Source organism: Rhea americana, unplaced genomic scaffold (assembly GCF_003343005.1).
Source record: "Rhea americana isolate MKP2758 unplaced genomic scaffold, rheAme1 scaffold_1, whole genome shotgun sequence".
Lineage (NCBI taxonomy): Eukaryota > Metazoa > Chordata > Aves > Rheiformes > Rheidae > Rhea > Rhea americana.
The window spans coordinates 18907681-18931187 of record NW_028185038.1 but is presented as its reverse complement, the minus strand read 5'-3'; the positions used below and the strand labels follow the sequence as shown (position 1 = coordinate 18931187).

Here is a 23507-nt window from a genome sequence, read left to right as displayed (position 1 = left end):
AGGCAGCTAGCACAGGAATCCCAAAAGCATGATAAAGTAAACACTAGAAAAAGCTACGGCTTTCCAACAGCAGGAAATGCTGTGCCCAAATCCTTATGTCCCTATAGCAAAGCTACACTAAGCAATCCTTTGCTGGCAGATTCTTTTTGCCCTGAACAACATCTAGAGTGCCAGATGGACTTCAAAAGCTGCTGTTCAACTTCTTTTCTTCCTGGAAGTCCAACTCGATCCAAATACAGAATTTTTGCAGAATGAAGGGGATTCAGCGGTGAATTTGGGTTTGGGGGAAAAAAAAAAGAAGTGTATTCCTCTAACACTAAAAGAGGCAGCTTGGCTTTACCTGCCAAGGCTTGTCGTGACACATGACTGCTCTCAATCCTCTGCACCAGCTCAGGGATCCGCTCTCTGTATTTCTCCACTATTGCAATCTTCACTTCCAGTTCTTTGTCATCACTGTACTCTGCATATTTCCTTAAATCAGTGAAGTCTCGAGTCTCTTCCCATTTTTTGAGAAAGGGGTCATTTATAACAAGGTTTACTAAAAAAAAAGAAAAGAAAAAAGCAGCAGATAACATGAGTTTATTTAAAAGGTACCTATGGTCGCATTCTTGAATTCTAGTCAAACTTCAGAGTAGGTATCGGGGAAGACAAGCGTGCCTCGGTGGATGGACCGCTGTGTGGGACGCGGGGTACCTGGGATGTGCGCCCAGCTCTGCCACTGCTGTGACGGGTAGCTTTCAGCCACGACCTTCTCTTTACTGACACAAAACACTGTAAAGGCTACATATTCTCATTAGAGTGAGTAGCCCCCAAGCAGCCCGAATGCATCACTTTGAGAAAGAGAGTTGGAATATTATGAAGGGTATGGATGTTTACGGAGTTTAGGACAGAGCAACTGTCAAACATCCACGGAGCTCACTCGTTTTTGTCACTAGAAATGTATTTCCTAGAACAGCTGTGAAACCTCCATCCTCAGAGGTAGTTAGACATCGAGGGGAAAAGAGTCTGAGCAACCTAATGCAACTTCAGTGTTGACCCTGCTTGCAGCAGGGGGCTGGACTAGAGATCTTCCACAGTCTCTTCCAACCTGCATTATTCCGTGTTCCTACTCAGATGGTGAAGAGTTTTCCTAAGAGTTCATGCTCTAAACAGCCAGTAACAACACCCACGTAATCAGTCACTCACGCGGCAGTTCAATAACTTTAGTTTGCTCTGTGTCCCATACACAACAATCCTTATCTACAAATGCCAAGGCATAAGGACATCCTACATGAATTATCTATTTGCTAAATGACACCCATCAGCAAAGAGCAAGCGTGTGCTGGAAGATTAGAAGACTCAGTGTGCCTCCTTTTTTTTTTTTTTTTTTTTAGTACACATCTTACGGGAGAAGTCTTATGGCAAATGAAAAATGAAATCAAATCAGAAGATAGAGAGATAGAGGAGAAAAAAATCCCAACACACTGGTTATCAGGCTCTTACCCTTTTGATATGGTTTCTCAGAGAGAAGCAGGAAAGGGCTACATGACCCAGGCCCCACAGGTTCTCTGTTCATGGTATTAACAACATCTAGGCCACATGGTCACAAGCAACTGAAATAGCACAGCCTAGGACACTAGTATTTTAAAGTCAGTTTGCAAGAGATAACTGCATGAGAACTTCTAGACTGGCACAAAGGTAAAATAAAATACAATAAGTCATTTTGCTTTCTGTCCCCACAGCAGAAACTACAGCATCAATGCTGCTGTAGGGAGGATCACAGAGAGAAGGGTGAGAACATACTCACATTGTTCCCGTTCATCTGCAGATTGATAGAGTTTCCAAATATCATGAATTTTGCTCAGTCCAAAGCGGGCAAGCCCCTAAAACAAAGAACAACTATCTTAACATAGATGCGTCACTAAGAGTTTATAGATCAGCTAGCGAGGCCCAATGGTTACTGGTGTCACTAGGGAGCAAATAAAGGAAACATGCAAAGGGACACCGCTTTCCTAAAACAGCTGAGAATAGTCACAGGCAGCTGAAAAGGCAATGACCTAGCTCACTCTGGATTGCCACACGAGACAGATGGACAGCAGGAAGAGAACAGGCTGCTGTCTCATCAGCATTGTAACAGAGCTGCTGCAGAATTTCACATTCAAAGGATCTTCAAAGAAAAAAAATCTATAAACTTTTGTCTTTTGCTAACAAGAAAGTTACTTTTTGGGGTTATTTTTGTTTCAAATAGATGCATGCTGGTTAATTGAAATAAACTAAGGACTCAGTTGGTCAGTAAATGCTACTGGCTTCCTGGATCCATGCTGTTTTGCAGGACAGGCAGCTCCAGACCTCACTGTCTCCATAAGGTACCACCTTCTTTTCCCATGAAACAGTGGGCCACCACAACAGAAGGAAAATTACTAAACTAAAGCAGCTGTAAATGCTCACATTTCAACAGAAACTGAAACAAAATGCTTTCCTTTGGCAATATTTACTTTTGGAAAGGAGAAAAAAAAAGAGGGAGTGAAGCAAAATAGCTTTTTTCCCTGTGTTTCCAAATTTAGTTTGTTTTCTTCCATCAAAAAAGTGATAGTCTATGTTTATACTTTTTTGTTCCAAACTGCAAAGATGGTCAAGAATTTCCTCCTGAGTAAGCAGTTCAAACATTCACTCTGTTCTGATAGGCAGCTTCGCAAGGCAAAAAAGATTAAGAATTTAAAATATCAGCCTAAAATTCAAAAGATCACATACTTTCCCAAAACACATCAGTACTAGGACAGTTGCTTGCTCTGTGTCTCTTGTTGCAGAATCCTGGTTATCCATTTTTCAGAGTTTGGAGGCTAGTCTGAAAACTCTTCTAAGGCTTTTGAAATGTGAAGCATTATTAAAGTGTCCTGGCAATTTAAGCACACAGATGTCTGCACACATGTGCATGCAGAGGCACACACGGACAGGCACAGACACACTCTCCTTCTCCAGGTACCCGGGTGCTTTTTGTGAATTCTGTGCAAAACTCAGGCTAGCAGCCCTAGCTTTGCTTCCTCAAAATCTTCTAACATCCACGGCAGAGGATAAGTTAACATTCAGCTTTTCTGAAAAAATCCCAAATCTACTGACAGCGAGTGCTTACGCTCAAACCTGCAATTACAGCTGATTTTTATTCCCCTAGTGCAGGAGCACTAAGCAGCTGCTGGCAGCAAAAGGCAGTCAGCAGTGCTCCACATAATGCAAATATTTGCAGCGATGTTACAGCCACATCTTGCTCTTCCTCTGCCCCAGCCCCATCCAGCAGGATGGAGCTGCTGCCATCTCTTCCAAGTCTGAGGAAGAAAAAGTGCAACACTGTCCAGATGAGTCTAAAAAGGGAGCTGCTCTCGCACAGCTTTAAGGAACAGCTACTGAAATAAAAAAAACAAAAAACCCAAAACACCCAACCATGGCAAACTGCTGCTTTCTCATTGAATATTAGTTCTAAACCAGGGTACTACAGACCACAGCAGACAGGACACCTATTTTGAAACCCATGCAGGTGCTGCTGCAAGTGCTAACAGGCCTGGGGACTTGAGATGGGGACATGAACAGCACATTAGCAATTTTATCTTACCCCGATCACATGTATTTTTATTGGTCTTTCTCTACCAGTAAGTCTCACAGCGTCGTCAAAAACATTAAAATTGCTTCGTGATAAGACTGTTATCTTCCCTTCCATGCTGCCTCTCACATCACCTGTACACAGAAATTCCCAGTTAGCCAGTGCAGTAAGAAGACAGCTATCTAAAAAACAAAGATCTTCATAAATCAGGATTAATCCTGAGATGCTTGGTATTAATGCAGTAGCTCTTGGACTCCTAGTCGCTGAATAGAGCTGACTTTGTCGACTGCTGCACAGATGCAACCTACCTTCTTGGTTTCCACCCACCAAGGTCTTATTCCTGATCCTTTTGCATACATCCAGAATGGTTGCTCCGACATAAGCGATTTCAGCACCAAATCTGAAACTCTGCGTGGAAAAGAGAAGAAAATGGAAAACATCGAAAAAAAAAAAAAAAAAAAAAAAAAAAAAAGGAGGAACTTGTTACGATTTACTGAAGTGTTACTATATTGAAACTGCACAATTCACACCAACCTTCTGGACAACCTTTCTCCTAGAAAAAGCACCCAAATTCCCAGAAAACTATTTCCAGAAACTCTGGTCATGTTTGTACCCAAGGCCATAGCAACTGTGTTGTGAGACGGATCATCATATACGGCAAAACATAGTTTCCAGCCTCTCCACCCCACTGTGACTCTTCCACAGCTTGTTAATGGGACACGGCATGTGTCCCATTTAGGGCTACGAAGATGATCCGAGGGCTGGAGCACCTGCGCTATGAGGAACAGCTGCGAGAGCTGGGCCTCTTCAGCCTGGGGAAGAGCAGACTGAGGGGGGATCTTATCAATGTGTACAGGTACCTGAAGGGAGGGTGTCAAGGGGACGGGGACAAACTCTTTTCAGTTGTCCCATGTGATAGGACAAGAGGCAATGGGCAGAAATTGAAGCACAGGAAGTCCCACCTGACCATGAGGGGGAATTTCTTCCCTGTGAGAGTGACGGAGCACTGGAGCAGGTTGCCCAGAGAGGTTGTGGAGTCTCCTTCTCTGGAGATCTTCAAGGCCTGCCTGGATGCAACCCTGTCTAACATGCTCTAGGTGACCCTACTTGATCGGGGGGTTGGACGAGATGATCTCCTGAGGTCCCTTCCAACCTTACTGATTCTATGATTCTAGGATGAGGCGGCAGGGCTGTGCCTGTTGATCCAGCTGAAAAGCACATCCATGTGATTGCTGACACTAGTACGACGAGTAGGCAGGAATGTGAGTCTGGGGACAGAACTGTCACTTTTGGGAGCAGCAATAGCCAGCTTTGAAGAACAGTCTCCCCAAGCAAGTGGATTAAAAAAAATCCTCCATGTTCTGCAGGTGGAGGCTTAATCAAGGCAGTGCATGTCTGTTTTGGCTTAGGATCTTCCCTGCCTGGCACGGGCAGTGCATTGTTGGTATTCTGCTGAAAAGATCTATTGGAGTGGGAGGAGGAAGGCTCTGTTTATCCAAAAAAGTCCTCAGATATCCAAAAGCAAAGTGATATCAAGGCAAGTCCCAAGACTGTAATGAGATGTGCTACTGCAAATAAAGACAGTCCCTGTTCCCATGTGCCTGTCCCTGGGCCAGGCTGGCAGGGCACGAGAAGGAAAAGGCATCTGGGATGGATGAGTTTTCTGGAGGCCGTTCTGGCTTAGGAATCAGTGCCATTAGGACCTAAACGTGCTTTCCTTTTTGATTTAAGCTGATACATCCTACAAGCATTCCCAAGAAACAGTCCCTCCCTTACATTAGCTGTGATTATACACACTGAATGTATAGCTGTGTGGCTAATCAGGCCAAAAAACTAACCAGGGTGAATTTTCAGCTGGAACAACAGCAAGACAGACAATCAACACGGAAACACAACTATCACTTGTGCTGAGACAAGAAGGGCAGCTATCCTCGATCAGCCTTAGATCAGCCAAAGCTGCTCATGACACCCTGCCCTCAGCAAACAGTGCACCGGAGGTCACAGTCCAAAGGCTGCTGGGGGGCAAAGTTGGCGATGCCACAGTTTGCACAGAGCCAGAGGTAAGAGCATTACCAGTGTACAGCCAGCAAAGACGGCTTCCTTCATCCATACAGTTTTATTTCAAGGACTGGCAATGGGAACAAGAAAGACATTTACTTCTGCCCGTTCAGCCAAAGCTGAGAACCACCTAGAGGATTTCCTTAAAAGGAGCCATACTGCAAGGTCTGTACCCCATTCCTCATTTCCCACCCACCTTTCCTAACGATGAGATGGGATCACATCAGTAAGAGGCACAAAGGAGCTCTGCCGTGCAGAGCGCTGACAGCAAAGCACATCACTAATCTAGGCAACAGAAATGCTCCCCAGTGACAGACTCAAGAAGTCTGGCTGTTAGATGCCTTTTGAAGAAGCACGTGAAACATCTTCTACCTCATCAGGGACCTGTCCTGAGAAGGACAGCAACAGAGTCACTGGGTGGAACGTGGAAGGAGAGACCCCCACTAGCCCTGCTCATGCACTTGGAGACAGGCGTGGGAAGGAGACCGCGCAGCCCCTGAGCTCCCCTCCATCACCTCTGGAGCTGCGTGAGGCCCTAGCACAGAAAGCTCTTACTGGGACGTGCTGCACCCTTGTCTTACCTGGGTGAGATAGTAAACATGGGTGTGACGCGCTGTGTAGAGGGTATTGACAGCGCCTCGGAAGGTATAGATCTGCTGGTGAGGGTCTCCTACAAGGATTATGCCGCATGACTGTGACAGCACGATATCCATGATGGCTGCAGGAAAATGTCAAAGCATTACAGGGAGCTTGCTCATAAAGCAAAGATGAGCTTTGCATTATAAAGAAGATGGTGCAAGACTGACACAAGGCCTTTAACAGCACACAGAGGCACACAGTTATTAGAGCAGAGAGATGTTTTTGTGGATAAAGGATTGAATCAACGCCTGGGACAGATGGGTTCAAATCCCAGCCTTATAACAGAACTCTTGCATGACGTCTTACAGCATTTAAGACAGGCTGACACAGCTGCAGGAGAAAGCAAGTAGGAGAGAAGGAGAGAGAAGTACAGAGGTGAGCAGTAGCTCTACAAACACTCTCCCATTATTTTAGTCTTCCTGGACTTTGTGGCACTGCACAGCATCTTCATTCCACGCACCTGCGTCCAGCGTAAACCCATCACGCATCCACAGCGACCTGGATGTGCTGCACGTGTGCGCGCTGACTCAGCGCACGTCCCAGCAAGCCCTTCAATCTCCCGCGATCAGCCTGCCTGATGCTCAGGCACTCTGGCAGAGCAACTTGCTTGCCTCATGCACAGCTGCAAGGGCACAGCCAAATCCTCATAACCCCAAGTCTCCAATGAGGATGGGCAGGAGATGGTCTGAGGAAGCAGCTGAAATGACTTAATAGCTGCTGAAAGGAACGGGCCTTCTTCTGCCCTCCTTCCCTTGTTCTTAAGCACACAGTCCAGTCTCTACCTCTTGCACAACTCTAGCACTTAACATATCCCCTTGCAGAACCAAATTAGCTTGCTTTGCAACAGAGATATTCCCCACATCCCCGACAAAGAAAGCTAATAGTTTTCTGCTAGCTGACGCAGGTCACCCCCGGCGGTGAACGGCAAAACCTGCATGCTATGCTGGGGGACAGAGCAGCTCAGCTCTTCTGATAGCACAACCATCCAATGTCTCGCTGCCGTTTCATCCAGCCACATCCTCAGCTATGCTGGTGCTCCATTCTTCCTTGTTAGCAGCAATAGCAAAAGGTTTGTATGGCACACCTGGACGTTCAAAGCAACCGAATTAGAGTGCTCCCAGCAGCTACTGCCCCTCAGCTGATGCACACATGCTCTGCTGGCCTGCTGCTATGCAAACTGCATATTGAATTTGAAGGATCCAGGACCAAGCCCAGAGTCAGTTATGATGTTACAGCTGAAGGGCAGGAGTTTCTTAAACTGTGCTCACACGCTCTCCTGAGCACGTGAGCTGCCTCTTTTTGAAGTGGTTAGGAAGGATGTGGCTCTGTCTCCTACAACCACTCACCCGGAGTGCAGTCCTGCGCTTCATCGACAAAAATGGCATCGTATCCTGTGAGCTGAGGCTTGCTCAGCTGCCAAAGTTTCAAATATCCTGAGAGAGAAAACAAGGCTCATCAGCCAGAGGGTCAGTGTTTTCTTGCATAGAACACCACAACTTTAAAAACTGATCTCTTCTTAAGAAAAAAACAAAGCAGTTTCTGGCCCTACTCCTTGCTTGGATGTTCCATGACATTTGGAAAAGCTGTGTATTGCTCCCGCATGTTGCAAACCAACCCTCCAGCCTTTGTGCCTGTTTAGAACTCCCTGAAGAGCCAGTACAGGTGCACAGGTATTTTATACTTTTTGAAGCTCTTTCCTAGTACATAGCCAGAAGTAAGGTGCACAAAACACAAAAGCTGTATGTGTTTGTTCTTCTATTATTCCTCTTTACCTGAAGGCTATTTGACATCTGTACGTTCTTACCATCACATGTTATCTTGTAATTCTTCTCTACGTCTCCGTCCAGCTTCTTCATATTGTACCATATGTCTTTTGCCTCTTGAACAATGATCTAGAGAGCAAAACCAGAAGAGCCTGGATTGCTTTGAAAAATAGTCTAGGCATAGCAGACCTTGAAGTCCTAGTGTAGCTGGTACAGGGCAGGCAATGAGGCTGCAGGTTTAAGTATAATACCTTTCCTTTAGCAACCTCCCAAATTCCCTCCCTCCTTCCAAAACAACTTTTGGAACTCTTTAATTGTTTTTGAACTTTTCACATTGGCTTAAAAATAACCTGTCCAAATCTAATTCTCTGAATGCTTTCTCCTCGTATTTCTCTTCTGTGTCATTACTAGCTAACTTCCCCCCAACTCAACACTGTCTTTTCCAACTGCAGCCCACATTGTCTGCAATGTCAGTTCTGTTCTTTAAGAGCTGCTAAGAAGTTTATTCTCCAGTTAAGAATCTTTGGGTTCAGCTCTGCTTATCAGAATGACTACAAAAAAAAAAGGCTAATGTCTTTACACAATATGATGTTGTTCTTCAGGCAGTGATAAAAATACATGCAATCTCTTCCTTCTTTTCATTGCATGCAAGAAATATGTGCACAGGGTGGGGCCTGGACTAACCCCCTCCGTTATAAATCACTTGCACAAGCAGCAGGAGTAATCAGGCCCAAGTTCCTTTGGATTTGTCATTGGAGAAAAAATGCTTATTGAGAGTTAGTTCTTATTGCTGAAGCACAAATACCCATGAACCACGAGAAACAGGATGAATACTGCCCCTGTGCTGAACCTTTCAGCTTAAGTCCTGATTCATCATGGATACTCACTTTTTTTTCTTCCAGGCTGACAGGATGCATCACGGCATGGGTATTTTTGAACAAGACAGGAGTGTGCTCTTCAGAGATCTCTTCATCTGAAGAGGCAAAAAAGTTTTCAAGGGTCTGTTTGACTGTTTTCCCTCTTATGAACAGCGATTGTCCCTCGCGGTGCTGGAGGAAGAAACTCACTGAGTAAGCTGACAGCTTGGAGAAGTTTAGCTTGCCTTTTTCTTTATAGCTGTGTCACAGAGGACAAAAAAAAATAAAGGGAGAAGTTGAAATACACAGGAAAAGTCTGCCGGAAAAGCATTCTTATTTTTGCTTTTATTACTTGCTAACACTCACAGAACCTGTATTTTATATATCCTCTCCCCTTTGCAGGTGTAGGGAGATGACAAGATAGGGAATACCTTGAAATTCCGAACATACTTATCTTCATTACATTTCTGAGGGAAGCAAAAGCTTTTATCCCCGCTTCACAGATGAAAAGTTGAGCCCGAGTGACAGATACATTGTTCAACCCTGCAATTACACGTTGTTTTCAGTGCCAGGTAAGAGGATTCTCTCCTCTTCCATGCCATGGCTCATTTTCCCTTCTATCTGCAGTTTAGATGTGCCAACATAGTTGTTGGTGATGCTGGAAACTGAATCACTAGAACAATTCAGGTTAAGAAGACCCTTCCCTCTGCTTAAAAAAAAAAAAAAAAAGGAGAAACGATGTAGTTTAGAGTTCAGCTCTGTGTACCACTGAAGTGGAATGCTGTACCACTGAAGGGCAAGGCAAGCAAGTTTGGCCAGAAATAAGAACTCAGTGGTTTTCTGTCTCCTACTCTTGTTCCTTTCACGGGGCACTTAGCACATGCAGCCTGGAGGAAAAGCCCCCAAAACAGCTATGTGACTTATGTCAGCACAGTCTATGCCAGAGCAGGAATAGAGTCTATTTTCCAAAGGCTGCATGGATACTAAAATCATTGGCTCATTTTAGCTGAGAGAACAAGGAAACTGCAAATTAGTCTGGCTTAAAGCAGGTGAAAGAAATTCAGTGTTTTCCTTTTATTTGCTCCCTCAAATCCTGGAGGTTCATTTCAAAAACCAGATCCTCCTTTCTCTCCCTGTGTTTTCCATGCTCTACTTGCCTTCAACAACGGAATTTAAAGACCCCCACTTACAGTTTGCCAACGCTTCCGAACGCTAGTGAATGGAAAGTCTTGCATGTAACGTTTTTGGGAAAGACATGTTTTCCTCTCTCTGCAACAGCTTTGTTAAATGTCACATAGAGGAAGTTCAGGTCCGCAAACTTCTCTGCGTACTTGATCAAAGTTGAGGTCTTTCCTGTACCTGAAGAACAAAATAGAATAAATAAAAAGCAATCGTAGTCAGGAATGAATGAACTTGCACACCTCTTACTACCCTCTTACTTATTCTTACCTTTCCCTTCACTGCAATCCTAATTACACAGCAGGATTATTTACAGCTAATGGACATTTATTCACATATGCGATTGATATCAGTAGAAGACAAGCAGCTAAAATCTGTAGCTAAAAGCTTTATTAAAAAAAATCACTTTATCATCCAGTATTCCAGAAGCCTGAGCACATGTGAAGGTACTGATTCCCCTGGGAGACAGGTTAGCAAGTGGAAAGTTGAAACTGCTATCGCAAATGCCTCATGAGCATATGTGCTTGTAAAATCTCCCTAACAGGGCACAGGGCCCTCTTTTCAAAGCTGATATTAACTTTTTCCCAACAGATCATATTTATTCATGCCCATGTATTCATTAGTTCTACCCTTCTGTGATTCTATGATCCTATATTACAGTTTTCATCAACCTGCCTGGTGCTGATACCGGACTCCCTGGAAGTTTTCTCCCATCACTTTCCCATCTTCTAAAGCCATGGCAATTTTAAGCAAGAGGGCAGTTACTGGTTCAGCTACTTCACACTTGAGGTCCCTTGCATCTCTCGAGTGATGCAGTCCAGGTCACAAAATGAATAGTACCAAGCAAATTTCATCCATAACCTTTTCCACATAAATTTGAGATGGATCCTCTGGTTACAGAGAAGCATACTGAGTTTAGTCCTTTGCAAGATCTTCCATGAGGAACACAGAGGTAGAAACATATTTAGTTTTTTCTGCTACAGCCTCATTCACTCTAAGACATCATTTATGTTGCTACTAGGTAATGGATCCAACAGATGTTTTGGCAAGCCACCTCCTCTGCATGTTTGAAGGATTATGAGGCTTTTACCCTTTTTGCCAGTGGCTCCTCAAACTCTTTTCCTGCTCTGCCTTATTGTGGTTACATGTAACCTTAGCACAGTTCATGAATATTTTTATTTTCATCATTTGGACATGGTGACTTTATAGGGACATAAGAAGCCATCACCAGTGGCCTCTGCACTGTGCTGCTTAGGCACACATTCCCTCTGGTCTTTTGCAAGCCCGTTCTGAAAGATCATGCGCATTAGCTGTGAGCCTCCGGTGTGGTGTCCTTAACAGAAACTCTCTGCAGGTGTAGGGAGAAGATTTCCTTTTCTTTTTAAGTAGGCTTCCTCAATTTTTTTTTTTGCAATTCTCCTTTTCAAAACAGAGCACAAATGCAGAAGATTTCTTGGCTTGTTCTTCTCCTACAAGGATGCTAAATCTAAACAAGAAAGAGCAACTCTGTCTAGTGGCCTTTGGACAGTAATGCTGCGAAACTGGCCCAGCAGAAAGCTAAACAAGGTTACGGTGGATTAGGGACAAGCTGCTCCAGAAAGTCCCTGACAGCACCCAAACATTCGGTTTCAGCACCGTGCCTCAACATGACATTTAACCCGCTGCTGTGCTCCCCGGTTCTGTTTCTCTGCAAAAGTTTGCTTTGCCTTTTTTTGTATTGATTAAAAGTAAAGCTGATCTCCTGGCACCCACAGAACTCCTCAGACAGAAGAAGCAGGGAGGGAAGGAACAGAGGTAGAGGTTATATAGTTACTCTCACAGTATCACTTTTGTCTTTCTTACCTGCAAATGCCACGATTTTCACTACTTGACCACGCTCAATTTTGTGATTCAAAATCCTTTGCTGTTCATGCGTCAGCTTTATTTCAGGGCAATTACTGAAAACAAAAAAACGGAGAAAGGGGAATTAAGAAAAAAAACACATAAAACTATCAAACAAACAAACAGCAGAAGGAAACCAAGGAATGATGGGTCCCACTCCACAAGCAGGAAAGCAGCACTACAGCAACTTCGTTATTGGGCAAATGAGAAAAGCAGCAACTTCTAGGGAGTAAGAAAAGTCTGGAGACGGCAAAATAAAAGGTGCAGTCTGGAGAAAGGCCACATAGAAAAAGACCTTCTCAAGGGTCCTAAGCTGTGTTTTCAAAATGAATTTGGCACCCAGAAACTGTAGGCTCATTGAAAACAAACAGGAATGAAGATTTGGGGTATTTTGTTGCTTTTGAAAGCATGAACCTTGAATTACTCTCTGATTTCCCATCGTGTAGGACAGACCAATTATCCCTGCATCGCAGGGGAGCTGAGAGCTTTGATTAACATTTAGAAAGGCATCTGGCGCTTCAGGCTGGAGTGCAATTGTTTTATTAATAAATGTCTGAACCCTGTAATCAGCCAGCGGTGCAAACCATCTCTTTTCACAGAGTCCTCCTTGATGTGCTGCACAAGGGCAGAAAGCCTTGTTTAAGTATCCTTGACATTTCACAGCTGGCAGTTAGGTGCCGCCAGAACATCTTTTCCTGAACATGCAAACTCTGCTTAAAAAGAGATTTCAAATGGAAGAGCTAAGACAAAAGGACTGGGAAATCACTAAGAAATGAGACCCATCACCTGATTACCCTTGATTTTTTTTAATTGCCTCTATCACTGTTGTACCTCTGACAGTTTTATTGGATTTACCTGTGCTACACCTCTGTGAGGGAGGAAAGCATGGGAATGCTTATTCCCATTTTGTAGATAAGGACATGGAGACTAAATGACTCAACCCAGGGTAACTGCAGCAGATATGAAACCAAACTGGATGTCCCACAGGCCAGGGAAGTGTTTTGCCCCAGTTGCCCTTCCTTTTGCAATGGCTAGTTACCAACCAGGTTAATTTATGAGAATGGTGACAAGGGAATCCAGAACACGGGAGCCAAATCAACATTCTGAGGCTGGTATATTGTTTTCTCCCATGCACAAAAATACTGCTTGTAAATTAACTCCTTTATTTTTTGCACTACAGTAACATCATCTGCAACCCGGCCCCCATTTTGGCTGAAAGCAACTTCAACATACACGTGTCTACAATAACACGCTGTTTAAATTAGAGCAAGCACTCTGCTCTTCTTCCAAAGCTTCTTCTCCATAGGGAAGGCAGGATCAGCGATCTGAGCAGGTATTCTAGCTCTGTGAAATTTCAGTAGCTATCACACCGGAGTACACAGAACTGTCTTCCACCAATAAACAGTAATAGTCACATCAGTGAATGAAGACCTCTAAATTCAGTCAGTGGAAGTAATTTAATGTAATAGATTTAAGGTCTGATTCTGTTTTCCTCCAAGATTTCCAGCAGAAGATGACAGAGAGCCAAATAAGATTTTTTACTAGTCCTTATGAAACTTTGAATCTTGTCAACTAGGCCTTGACATGAAATATCTGCTCCAAGATTCAGCACTCTGCTAGGGGCCTGTGTGTCTAGGTGCATTGCTCAGCTCCACTATCAAGACGTTACCCGGCCCAGAGGTCCTGTCTGCAGCATGAAGCAGGTGTTTCCTCTTCTACTGCCTCCATAGTTACGGAATCGTTTTCCATCAGATACAAACAGTGGAAGATATTGTAATGGATCCTGGTAGAAAGGACAAAAGAGAATCTATCATTGAGAAATTAACAATAACAAACTAAAATTCTGCAGTCACCTAGAAGACTTCCAACATCTTTAATACTTCCAAAGGAGCTATGCACTAAGCACACGCAAGCTATCTTTTCCAGCAAGCTGCCTGTATCTGGACTAGGGCACTCCAATCCTTTTGTGAAGGGAACAAACCTGCCTGTGCAACAAGGACAATGAACCCAGCAAGACAAAAGCTCCAAAACACCGAGGGCTGCAGCCAGGCACGAGCTTTTCTGTTTAACCTCAAGAGAAAGTTTTCTGTTTGCACTGTGAAACACTGAAGATATTACAGTGCACCAGGCACAAAGACGAAGCCATCGGAGACGACGCTGGGGCAGATCACAGGAGGGAGGCGGCAGCGAGCGCTTAGTGAGTTGCAAATGACAATATTAATATTTCAAAGCGCAATTAGTTATACTTGGAGAAGTGACTGCAAAGGCTGCATAGGGAGAGCTCTGTGTTCGTGGCCTTTCCCTCATCCCTGCTCCGGCTCGCTAAGTTTGTGCGCGAGATGTTACTTAACAATGTGTTACGCAAACATGACCTGGGATCAGAGTCCACAGGATCCTTTTGCTCTCCCGGACCGGATCCTTTTGCTCTCCCGGACCACAATCAGCAACAGAGAGTCCAGGAGGAGCCTGAGGCTCATTTAGCTCTCAAAGGCAAACCAGTTTCAGCAACTGACTTACAGTTATTTTATAGAAGCGTGTTAGCCCTGACAATACCACTTCAAGGGGTTTTGCTACTGCACGTAGAGGAGCACAGTGACTCAGTGGCTTCACTTAGCTGGTTTAAAATTAACTTCCCTCCAAGTTCACTGTCTTACTCCAGGGAGAACATTGCTGTGGCTTCATCGCTTTTAATACAGCTTTGTTCCTGTGACCCAACAACTGCCACCCTGGGCCAATGTCTCACACCAGGTGACTTGCACACTCACACTCACTAGTTGCACTAGCAGCTGCAAAGAGGTACCAGACAGCTCCTCAAGGGCATCTTTCCTCCTTGTGCTTTATATCACAAGCAGAAAAGACACGGTCATTTACTTCTAGTCTAGACTGTTCAAGGAGATGGAGATGGGACATGGGTGACCTTTACACTGGCCTCTCATTGCTAGTGAGCTGCACCCCTTGTCTGCCAGGTCTTCAGCAGTTGTTTACTCAAGTTAATGAGCTTCACCACTGATTATCAGTCAGTAACTATTCAAGCAATCATCCTGGTTTCCCTGCACGGTAGCCTGAGTGGAGTGGCCCATGGCACAGAGGACAAACTCCTCTCTGGCAACTAACACAGGCAGCGCTATACCCCACAGAAGGCAGCTTAAAGAACTGTCTTCTTTCCATCTACAGATCCATTCTCCTTTGCAGTTCTTTTTCAGTCTTCCTATAACAAGAATTTCTATGTGTCCTTAATCCTTATTTCATCCTCACTGCGATTCTGAAGCAATGTGTGGGCTCTTACCAGAATTACCAGGCATTTTGGTGAACAGAAGGTGCATGATGGGTTGCTATACACATGCAGCCAATGCCCAGGGGAACTGCAGCATCATTTAAGAAGAGGGATGAAGTGCCACACCAGTGTTAGGAAGTAATGTACCATATTAAAATGTTTCTACTGATATGTCTATATTTCTAATCAAAATGTTTCTATAGTACTTTCAAACCTCTATTTCAAAGATTCCTGCTTTTGTTTCAGAAAAAAAAAACACTCTTTTTTTCTTGAACACTACCTCCCAAAAAAACAGACTATGAAACAGTACAGGAATCAAAGCAAATCTAAACGGAAAGTTCCTGTAGTTTATCTTCCCAACTCCCAGTAATACAGTACTCAAAACTCCCACTGGAGCAGCTCTAGGGAGCTGGAGAATTTTGTTTTATACTGTTACTTTCTTGAATATAACATCACCTAAAAGGCCCTCCATAGCTAGGACTGGACTCAACTCACAGCTGTGTCGGATTAAGTTCCTCTGGGCATGGGACTGCTGCTCCTGCAGCTTGTACAGTGCCACACACTCCTCAAGGGTATGTTCACAAAAGAAAACAAGTTATCCAGAGGTTACATAAACTGATCTGTTATTTTTCACCACCACAAAAAATGAGGGAGCGCACACTGCTCCTGACAGACTGCAAGCACCAAGGGACTGCAAAGCCCCAACCAACCGGAATGTAATCGCTCATGAGTACATATACACCATATATATCACACACAGCCAGGCGCAGGAAGAGAGCTGGGCACGACGCACCTCTCTGCTCCTTACCTGTTTGTGATGGCAATACCCCTCTCTCTCATGGCATACAGCAGCGTGGCTATGCAGTAAAGCGCCTCGGTCACGTCCACAAAGGAGAGGGTAGAGCTTGGTCTCCAGAGGCATGCCATCAGCTTTTGGATGTCCCGGACGCCATCAGAGAAAAGCACCATGGCTGCGACCATCGCCCACATGTTCTGAGGCTGGTACGGGCAACAAGAAGGAGGGCTGAGCCACGTCTCACAGCTTGGAGCCTTTAAATCCCCTGCTCCCCCACCCAAACTACGCTCCGCACAAGATGTACGCCACAATGAATAGTCACGAATTTTAGCTAGGAGAGGGCAGATATGACCTCAAAATACCAGCAGTTGTTGGGAGGGAAGGAGAGGAATAACTGTTTAAACCTACCCCCTTACTGCTCTGTAAATGAGGTACTTTGCTGGCAATGCAGACCGCAGCTTTCGGGAAGAGGTGGTGACTCTCTAGACACAGGAGAGCTGCGCTGGGATCCACATTCTTGTTGGTGTGTATGGCAGACACGCACCTGTGCAGAATGGCAACAGCAGCAATTGCAAATAAGCCTTATTAAGAGTTTACTGTCTTGTGTAAATAATGCCCTCTTCAAAAGCCGAACACTACTAGTTTTTAAGTTGGGGATTCACCCTGCAGCTCACATCCAAGCTCATCCACTGTTCACATCCAAGCTCTTTACCTAGGCTGTGTAACTAAACCTTGCTGTGTACTACATACATTTGATGAGGCGCACTGAGCGGTGCAGCTGCAAAGTGCTGAACTTTGATTTTCGGTTCGGGACTGTGCCTCAGCCTGCACCTAAAGCCATGCACACAACTGGTTCCAGCCCTTTTACACTGAACACGCACTTCAGCACTTTGCCTAAGTCCGCAAGTTCCTCCTAGCTGTCTCAAAGTCTCTTTCTGGAAGAGGGATCTGCCTTTCTCTTAACCCAGTTTGACTCTTTTTCTTACACTGCTTAACTGCCATACAAAATTGCTTTCCAGACCAGAGAGATCTCAACAGAGCACTTGTGCTTACTGGAGACCCATCTCTGGTCTTGGGCTTACTGCTGAGCTCTGACTGATGGAGTCAGTCCAGGAAGGCAGCCTTTCATAGATGGAAAAGGAGGAAATACACCGGATAAAGCAGTGATCATGAAGAGGAATTCAAATTTCACATTATCCATGAAACGTTTGGATTTTAGCTAAATCCTCCCTGAGACCCTGCTGATGAGGAGACAGAAGAGCAGTGGTGACCTAGCAATGGAAGAGACACTTAAACTGAGCCTCACTCTCTCTGATCTAGTCACTCTGGAGGAAGCCACCCTTGCACGGCTTCTCCCAAGTCTGTTCCAGGGCACCCAAAAGGCAGCAAGTGACAGGACAACCCAGCTTTTGGTTATTTCGTCCTCTCACTTGCCTTGGTGCTCCTGGCAGCCTCCTCTCCATTGCTGTGCCCTGACACACAGGTCCATCTCTGAAATGTTCCTCTTTGCTGCCAAATCCAGGCTGTGGAAAGCTCACAGCTGCTTGCTGACATCCAGTTGCTCCGGCTGCTCCCTGCCCTTGAGGGGGGACACCATCCAGCTCAATAGGTCGCTGCAAAGACTGTTCATTTCCCTCCACTCCATGGTTGGCTTCTCCATCTCCTCAGACATCAGGACGAGGTTATCCCTGCCCTAGGCTTTGCAGCCTCTCTGTCACTTTCCCATCGCTTCACACTTGCTGTCAAAATTGGTGCTCGTCTTCCTCCGGTTAGGCTCTCCCACCCTCACAGTGTGGCACCTCACAATTAGATATATGGAAAATTATCTTGCAATCCTCCTTTTCCTGCACTACCTTCCGAAGGAGAGACGTGAGGCTAAGCTGTACAAAGGCCGTTTAGGAGTTGCGCAGGAATGCACTCTTTCATGCTTGCAGCCTCTACTTGTTGCCTATCAAAGCTGCGCACGTGCGCGAATGTGGAGTCCAACATAAAGCAATCTCAGTCCTTGACTATAAGGTTAATTATTCTTCACTTAAAGCTACTGGCCCCAAGGCCAAGTGATGGAGAGAAGCTCATGCCCACAGCATTCAAGACCATGTTCCTGCTCACCCAAGGGAGGATGGTGCATCCATACTGCCCCGCGCTCCAACTAGCTTTCCCTGCGTGCCCTCATTAGACAGGCGAAGATGGCAATTAGATCTCCTTTCTGCCTCCTCTTCTCCAGACTTCATCTCCAGACTTCAACTCACACATCACGTGCTCCCAGAAGAACAAAGAAGAGGAAGAAGAAGGCTTTTTCTTCCTCTTTCTAGAACCCCACTGGTGATCTCTACTGCTCAAATGATTTCTCCTTCCTCATCTAAACAGGTAGAAGACTTAAAGGAAGAAGACAAACCCACTTCTCTCCTGGCAATTCACAGAATAAAACAGGAGAAGACTCAATGCAAGGAAGGTCAGAGGACCTATAACTACAAAGGCACGTGGTGAAGCAGACTCACCTGATCATTCCCACCACACATCCTTCCTGCTCCTTTGTTATGGCGTAATGCTTCAAGAGGTGTCCAACACTGATCAGGGCTATGTCCTCCTTCATTACATACCGATGGTACAGCTTTTTCCAAGGGATGAACTGGAATGTGAAGCACATACCACCACCTTTCATCTCAGAGCACTGGAAAATAGGTTTCTTCTGGCAATAAGCTAACCAACAAGATAACTTCCAAAGAAGACCTGGAGTTCAAAAGGTCCCATTTGCTTGATGGAAGCAGATAACTAGCATGAGACAGGTATGGAGAGAGAAAATTGGGGAAAGAGAGAAAGACTTGTGCCTCATAGCTTGAGAATTTGTCAGGAAGAGGCCTGTTTTCCTAAAATGATGGGAACAGGCTGATGTTGGTTCAGTTTCAAATATCAAAGCTTTGATGGAATGAAGTTATTTGCAGCATTATTGCACAGATCTGCTTTGAGTGGGGTTTGACGACAGAGTGCTTAAAATCCACGTGTCCCTGAAGCCTGCCTACCCTCCCACAGCCTGCTGTTTGGACTTCCTTGGTAAGAACTGATGGGGCATTATCTTTTAGGCTATTTCTTTGTTACAGAGTGAAGAGCAGACTCGAGAGGACCGCAGCACATGGGACATTCTACTCAGGCATTTTCTACATTTCTCGCTAGCTGTTCAGGCTCAGAGCATCCATGCTGTGCTGAGAAAGCACTCAGGACAGGACACCTGCTGTACTGTGTCCAGCCTTGCCTGTCCGAATTTATCAGATAGGCACGAACAAGAATTTGGATACCTACAGAAATGCTGGATGAGATCAGTCCCCCACTGGTTTCCAGTGTGAATGGTGGTCTAGTCTAGTGGTGACAATTGCCTGAGTCACCTTTAATTGCAGTGCAGAGATCTTAGCTTCAGCCAAAACAACTGCCACTGGGTTCACGACTGTTTGTACTGTGAGGGTGTTGGCTGTGGAAAAATCAGGCTCCATAAAAACAGAGTTAAAGGCCCATCTACAAAACTTGTTTAACTCCAAGAGACATCACACACACATACACACACACTTAGGCAAGGGGGATGATGAGGTACAGCAGCCCTGAGAGGACACTGCCCAGTCTTGTAGTCAGAATTCCTACCTGATCCTGGCAAAAATAAAAAAAAATAAAAAAAAATAAAAGGACTACAAGGAAAACAATGAAGGGGGATTTTGTGGAGTTTTGCAGAATGCTCTTTCCATGCATGGAAAGACTGCAGCAAAGGAAACTATTCCAAAACTGATCTGATAGAAGTTGGCATTTGAACAGGTAGCAATGAAGCCAAGAGTACTCCCTGTAGTCTTGAAGACCAAAATGGCAAGAGACCTAACAAGAAAGGGTGAGTGCATTAGGAAAACAATAAATGGCTTTATATGAACAAAGACGGAAAGGCGCAGCATGGATGGTCCCAGAGCAATGTGTGCAGCCACAAGACTGAGACAGAACACAGCAGTAAGACAAGGACCAGGCTTAAACCAGTATCACAGCAGTCCTTACCAGTGGATCACTGACAATCTGCTTCCAGGAGTGACACACTAAGCTCAGGCTCTGATACAGATCACTCACAGGGAGGAAAGCAAATATCCTCCTCAGGACTTCCGTGGGCAGCTTATCAATGCTTCCTTGAGGCACATCCCAGTTCCGAGTACCCAGCAGTCCGTAGCATGTATCAGGAATTGGTTCAATTTCCATATCATCAAGTTCTTGCTTGGTTTGGCTGTGCTCCTCCTTGATTTGGCTGTGTGCTGGATGAACCACCAGTGGCTTCTTCTCAGGCTCACCCCACAGACTGTACTTTGTGTCTTGGCTGCCTGCAACTGCTGCGGACAGCATCCGTTTTCTGGAGGGGGTGCTTGCCCTGGGAGCTGGTGCAACATCTTCATCCTCCAGAAAGGAGCAGGGATCCTCCACACTGCTGAAGGATTCATCAGCTTCAGTGAAGATGGACTCTAGTGGGTCTTCTTTGATTTTATGGCTGTTTGTCTTGCCTGCACCTACTTGCTGTGTCTGAGAAACCTTGAAGTAATCAGTGATGTTCTTCTGCTGTGCTTGGCCTAGAGAAAAAGGAAGAACAGTAGTGAAGTCCACAGAAACAGGCATAAAGTACAGTGCTCCTAGTTGAGCTAATAAGGAGACTAGAGGCTGCATAAAGTGGCATTTATTTCCACAGGATTCTTCAGCTCATGGATTTATGAGCTTGATTACAGGTGAACTACTCCGCCTCCTGTTGCCTCTCTAGTAACCTATGGAAGTCAACAGAAGAAAATTAATCTCCTTGTACCATCCACATAATCAGGGCATTCTCAGAGCATGTCTGGCAGCTCCCAGAGCTTCTAGAAAAAGATACGCCCATCGTATCTGTACGCATTAATCTGTACCTCTCAGATTACCAATGCTCAGGTAACATAACAAACCACCTGTGTGTTAAACAAAAACACAGCTGCATATTGATGGGAGATATTTCCAATGGCCAAATAAATGCAGTCAGGAAGGAAACATAAAAGTACAAGACTCAAATTGTTGCAGTATACCTGAGACTAAGGTAGATCTTTTAGTGCTTATTTGCTGTTGTGAACCTGGTGAATGAGAAGTACACAAAGGTTTTAGGAAAGCTTCAGGGTTTAGCTATTTCTCTGCACCATAAGAAGGTCACTGCACCAAGTGTTTGTAGGCTGCTTGTACCACAGAATAAGAGGGACCAAAAGAATTTTCACAAGCAACTACTGCTGATTTTAATGTATTTTATTTCTGGATGCTCATGAACGCATGGTTTAAGGAGCTCTGATTCGCAAGACACTCACTGCTTAACTCACCCACCCCAGCTCCTTGACTAACGCACAAGATCAATACCCAAAAACCCAGAGCATTGAAAGTTAGTAGATTTTTAAAGGGGAACCTGCCAAAGATACCTGTTTAGAGCTTATTAATAAAGAAAAGTACGTCTGCAAGCACAGAGCCTAGGACTCTGGTGTCTCAGCTCACCAGAGACAACATCCTGTGCCTATAAAGTATCACAATACTTCCCACTCCCAGCAAAGACAAAGACCATTAATACTTGCTAACCGCTCTACAACTGCTTTGCAGCCTTATACAACTAAATAGCTAATTATTATTTTATAAGTGACCTAAAGCACATCCAGAAGTAGCTGTTGTATTGTTAACACTGCCTAATTGCAGGGTCTGTAATGTTTCTCGGGGAGAGCTGCTGTTCCCCACAGGCAGCTTCCCCTGGCAGCACTAACTACAGCACAGCTTCTGGAAGCAAGAGAGATGCAGAGGCATTTTTGGTGTGAGGAGAGCCTGAACCAGGCCTGATGGCAATCTCGCTGCCTCGTAGAGGAGGGAAGAGTTCAAGGTATCTCCTCCTCTTGTCACTTCACTTCCGAGAGGCAGAGGTTTAAGCTGTTATGCCATGGACCCCTCACAACACACTTCACCTTGCCTGGCCTCTCCTATCTGCAGGTGTTCAACGGCAGATTACACGAAGCCCTTCTGTTCCACGCTGGGAATATCCACATTTTGCTCTCATAGACACTGCAGACTGCAAAATGTTTGCAAAACCTGTACCTCCTTGTTGCTTCTTTGTCCGGTGGGTGGGATAGAGGCCCCTGTTTACATCTCTGCTCGTTTGTCTTTGACTCAGCGGCTGCGTCAGGGACGACGATCCTTCTCTGCTCTGTGCAAAAGCTTTGCAGTCATCAGCCGTAAGGTGCGTTTTTTTGGAGCGCTTCACTGCTTCACCAACATGCAAAAAAAAAAAAAGATCCCAACAAAACAAAAAATACCTGTCAGCAAGCAGCAATAAACAGTTTGCATTTTCAGCAGATGCAATTTCTTTTCAGAAGTTTTACAAGGCAGCCCCAGGATTTTCACTAGGGGTTTCTCCAAATAGCTTACAGCAGAAGTTTTTACAGCCTTCTGAAGAGGTACTAGGGGAGAGAGATATGTTGTCAAAACGACACATTTCTAGTTTATAAAATTACTGTAACGGTGACTTCACTCAATCCAGTCCTACATGGTACAAGACTTCAGAACAAAAGAGAAAGACTTAAAACCAGGTTCTGCTCCATGTAAGTTTTACGAATTCCTCTGCAGTAGTGCTAAGGAAGCAGGCAAAGGCGTTTGCGTAAATGCAGAGTATCGTTTGAAGGACATCACAAACCCTGCAAAGACCTAGCTGTCGTGCAACACTGAAGACAAAATACAACCTGCTCGCAGCACGGCTCTTCCCTGCACTAAGTATGATAATGCCAATCACGCAGCTGACAAAGGAAAAACACGTGCAAGAAATCGGAAATGCCCATACAGGAACTTCCCTCCGGCACGAGAATTATCAGCCAAAGGCCTCAAACGCGAGGTCCCGGCGAGTGTTCAGGGGCCGCTTTCTCGGCACGGCCTCCGTTTTGCCTGTCCCACCTCACCTCGAAGCGTTTTTTTTTCGGGTAAACCTCGCGAGCCGCGCTGAGCGACGAACGCTCGGCGGCGCGTCAGCAGCCGGCCTCGCAGCCCGCGGCAGCGTCCGGCCGGGTTTAGGTGACAGCGACAAGCGGCGCCGAGGCGCCTGCCACAGCCGCTGGGAGCAGGACATTTCTGTCACGAACCGGCAGATCCTAGCGGGGGGTAACAGCCGGCGGCGCAGAAAACGCCGCGGGCGGCGAGCGGCGGGCAGGATGGCTTGGGAACGGCGGAAAGGTTATCGGGGCCGCTCCGGAGCAAAGGCCGGGTTTCCCTTCGGAGCCGCTTCCCCGTCCTCCCGGGGCACTTTCTGTTTCCTTTCTCCGCCAGCCGCTCCCTTCTCCGCCAGCTGCTCCCGCGCAGGATGCAGGGGCCTGGCTCGCTCCCAGCATGGCGCCGCACCGGCCCGCGGAGGCCTCGCAGGCCTCCCCACCCCCGCCATGGCCCCGCTGCTGAGACCCCCCCCACACACACTTCCATGCGGCCCCCCCGGCTCTGTGACCCC

General features: G+C 45.6%; 1 protein-coding gene across 1 annotated transcript in view; it reads right to left on the bottom strand.

Annotated features, from left to right (window-relative positions):
- Window positions 1-23507, bottom strand: part of FBH1 (F-box DNA helicase 1) — a 30534-nt gene that overhangs the window by 5367 nt on the left and 1660 nt on the right. Inside the window, exons 3-19 of the mRNA XM_085325865.1 lie at window positions 23149-23221; window positions 22115-22381; window positions 20045-20601; window positions 18517-18647; window positions 16427-16562; window positions 16031-16221; window positions 13618-13731; window positions 11910-12004; window positions 10079-10247; window positions 8919-9147; window positions 8073-8160; window positions 7615-7701; window positions 6211-6347; window positions 3880-3979; window positions 3584-3705; window positions 1787-1862; window positions 341-538 (exon numbers count right to left, since the gene is read on the bottom strand). Of these exons, the coding sequence (XP_085181991.1) occupies window positions 341-538; window positions 1787-1862; window positions 3584-3705; window positions 3880-3979; window positions 6211-6347; window positions 7615-7701; window positions 8073-8160; window positions 8919-9147; window positions 10079-10247; window positions 11910-12004; window positions 13618-13731; window positions 16031-16221; window positions 16427-16562; window positions 18517-18647; window positions 20045-20601; window positions 22115-22381; window positions 23149-23221 (2770 nt within the window). The remainder of the gene's footprint in view (window positions 1-340; window positions 539-1786; window positions 1863-3583; window positions 3706-3879; window positions 3980-6210; window positions 6348-7614; window positions 7702-8072; window positions 8161-8918; window positions 9148-10078; window positions 10248-11909; window positions 12005-13617; window positions 13732-16030; window positions 16222-16426; window positions 16563-18516; window positions 18648-20044; window positions 20602-22114; window positions 22382-23148; window positions 23222-23507) is intronic.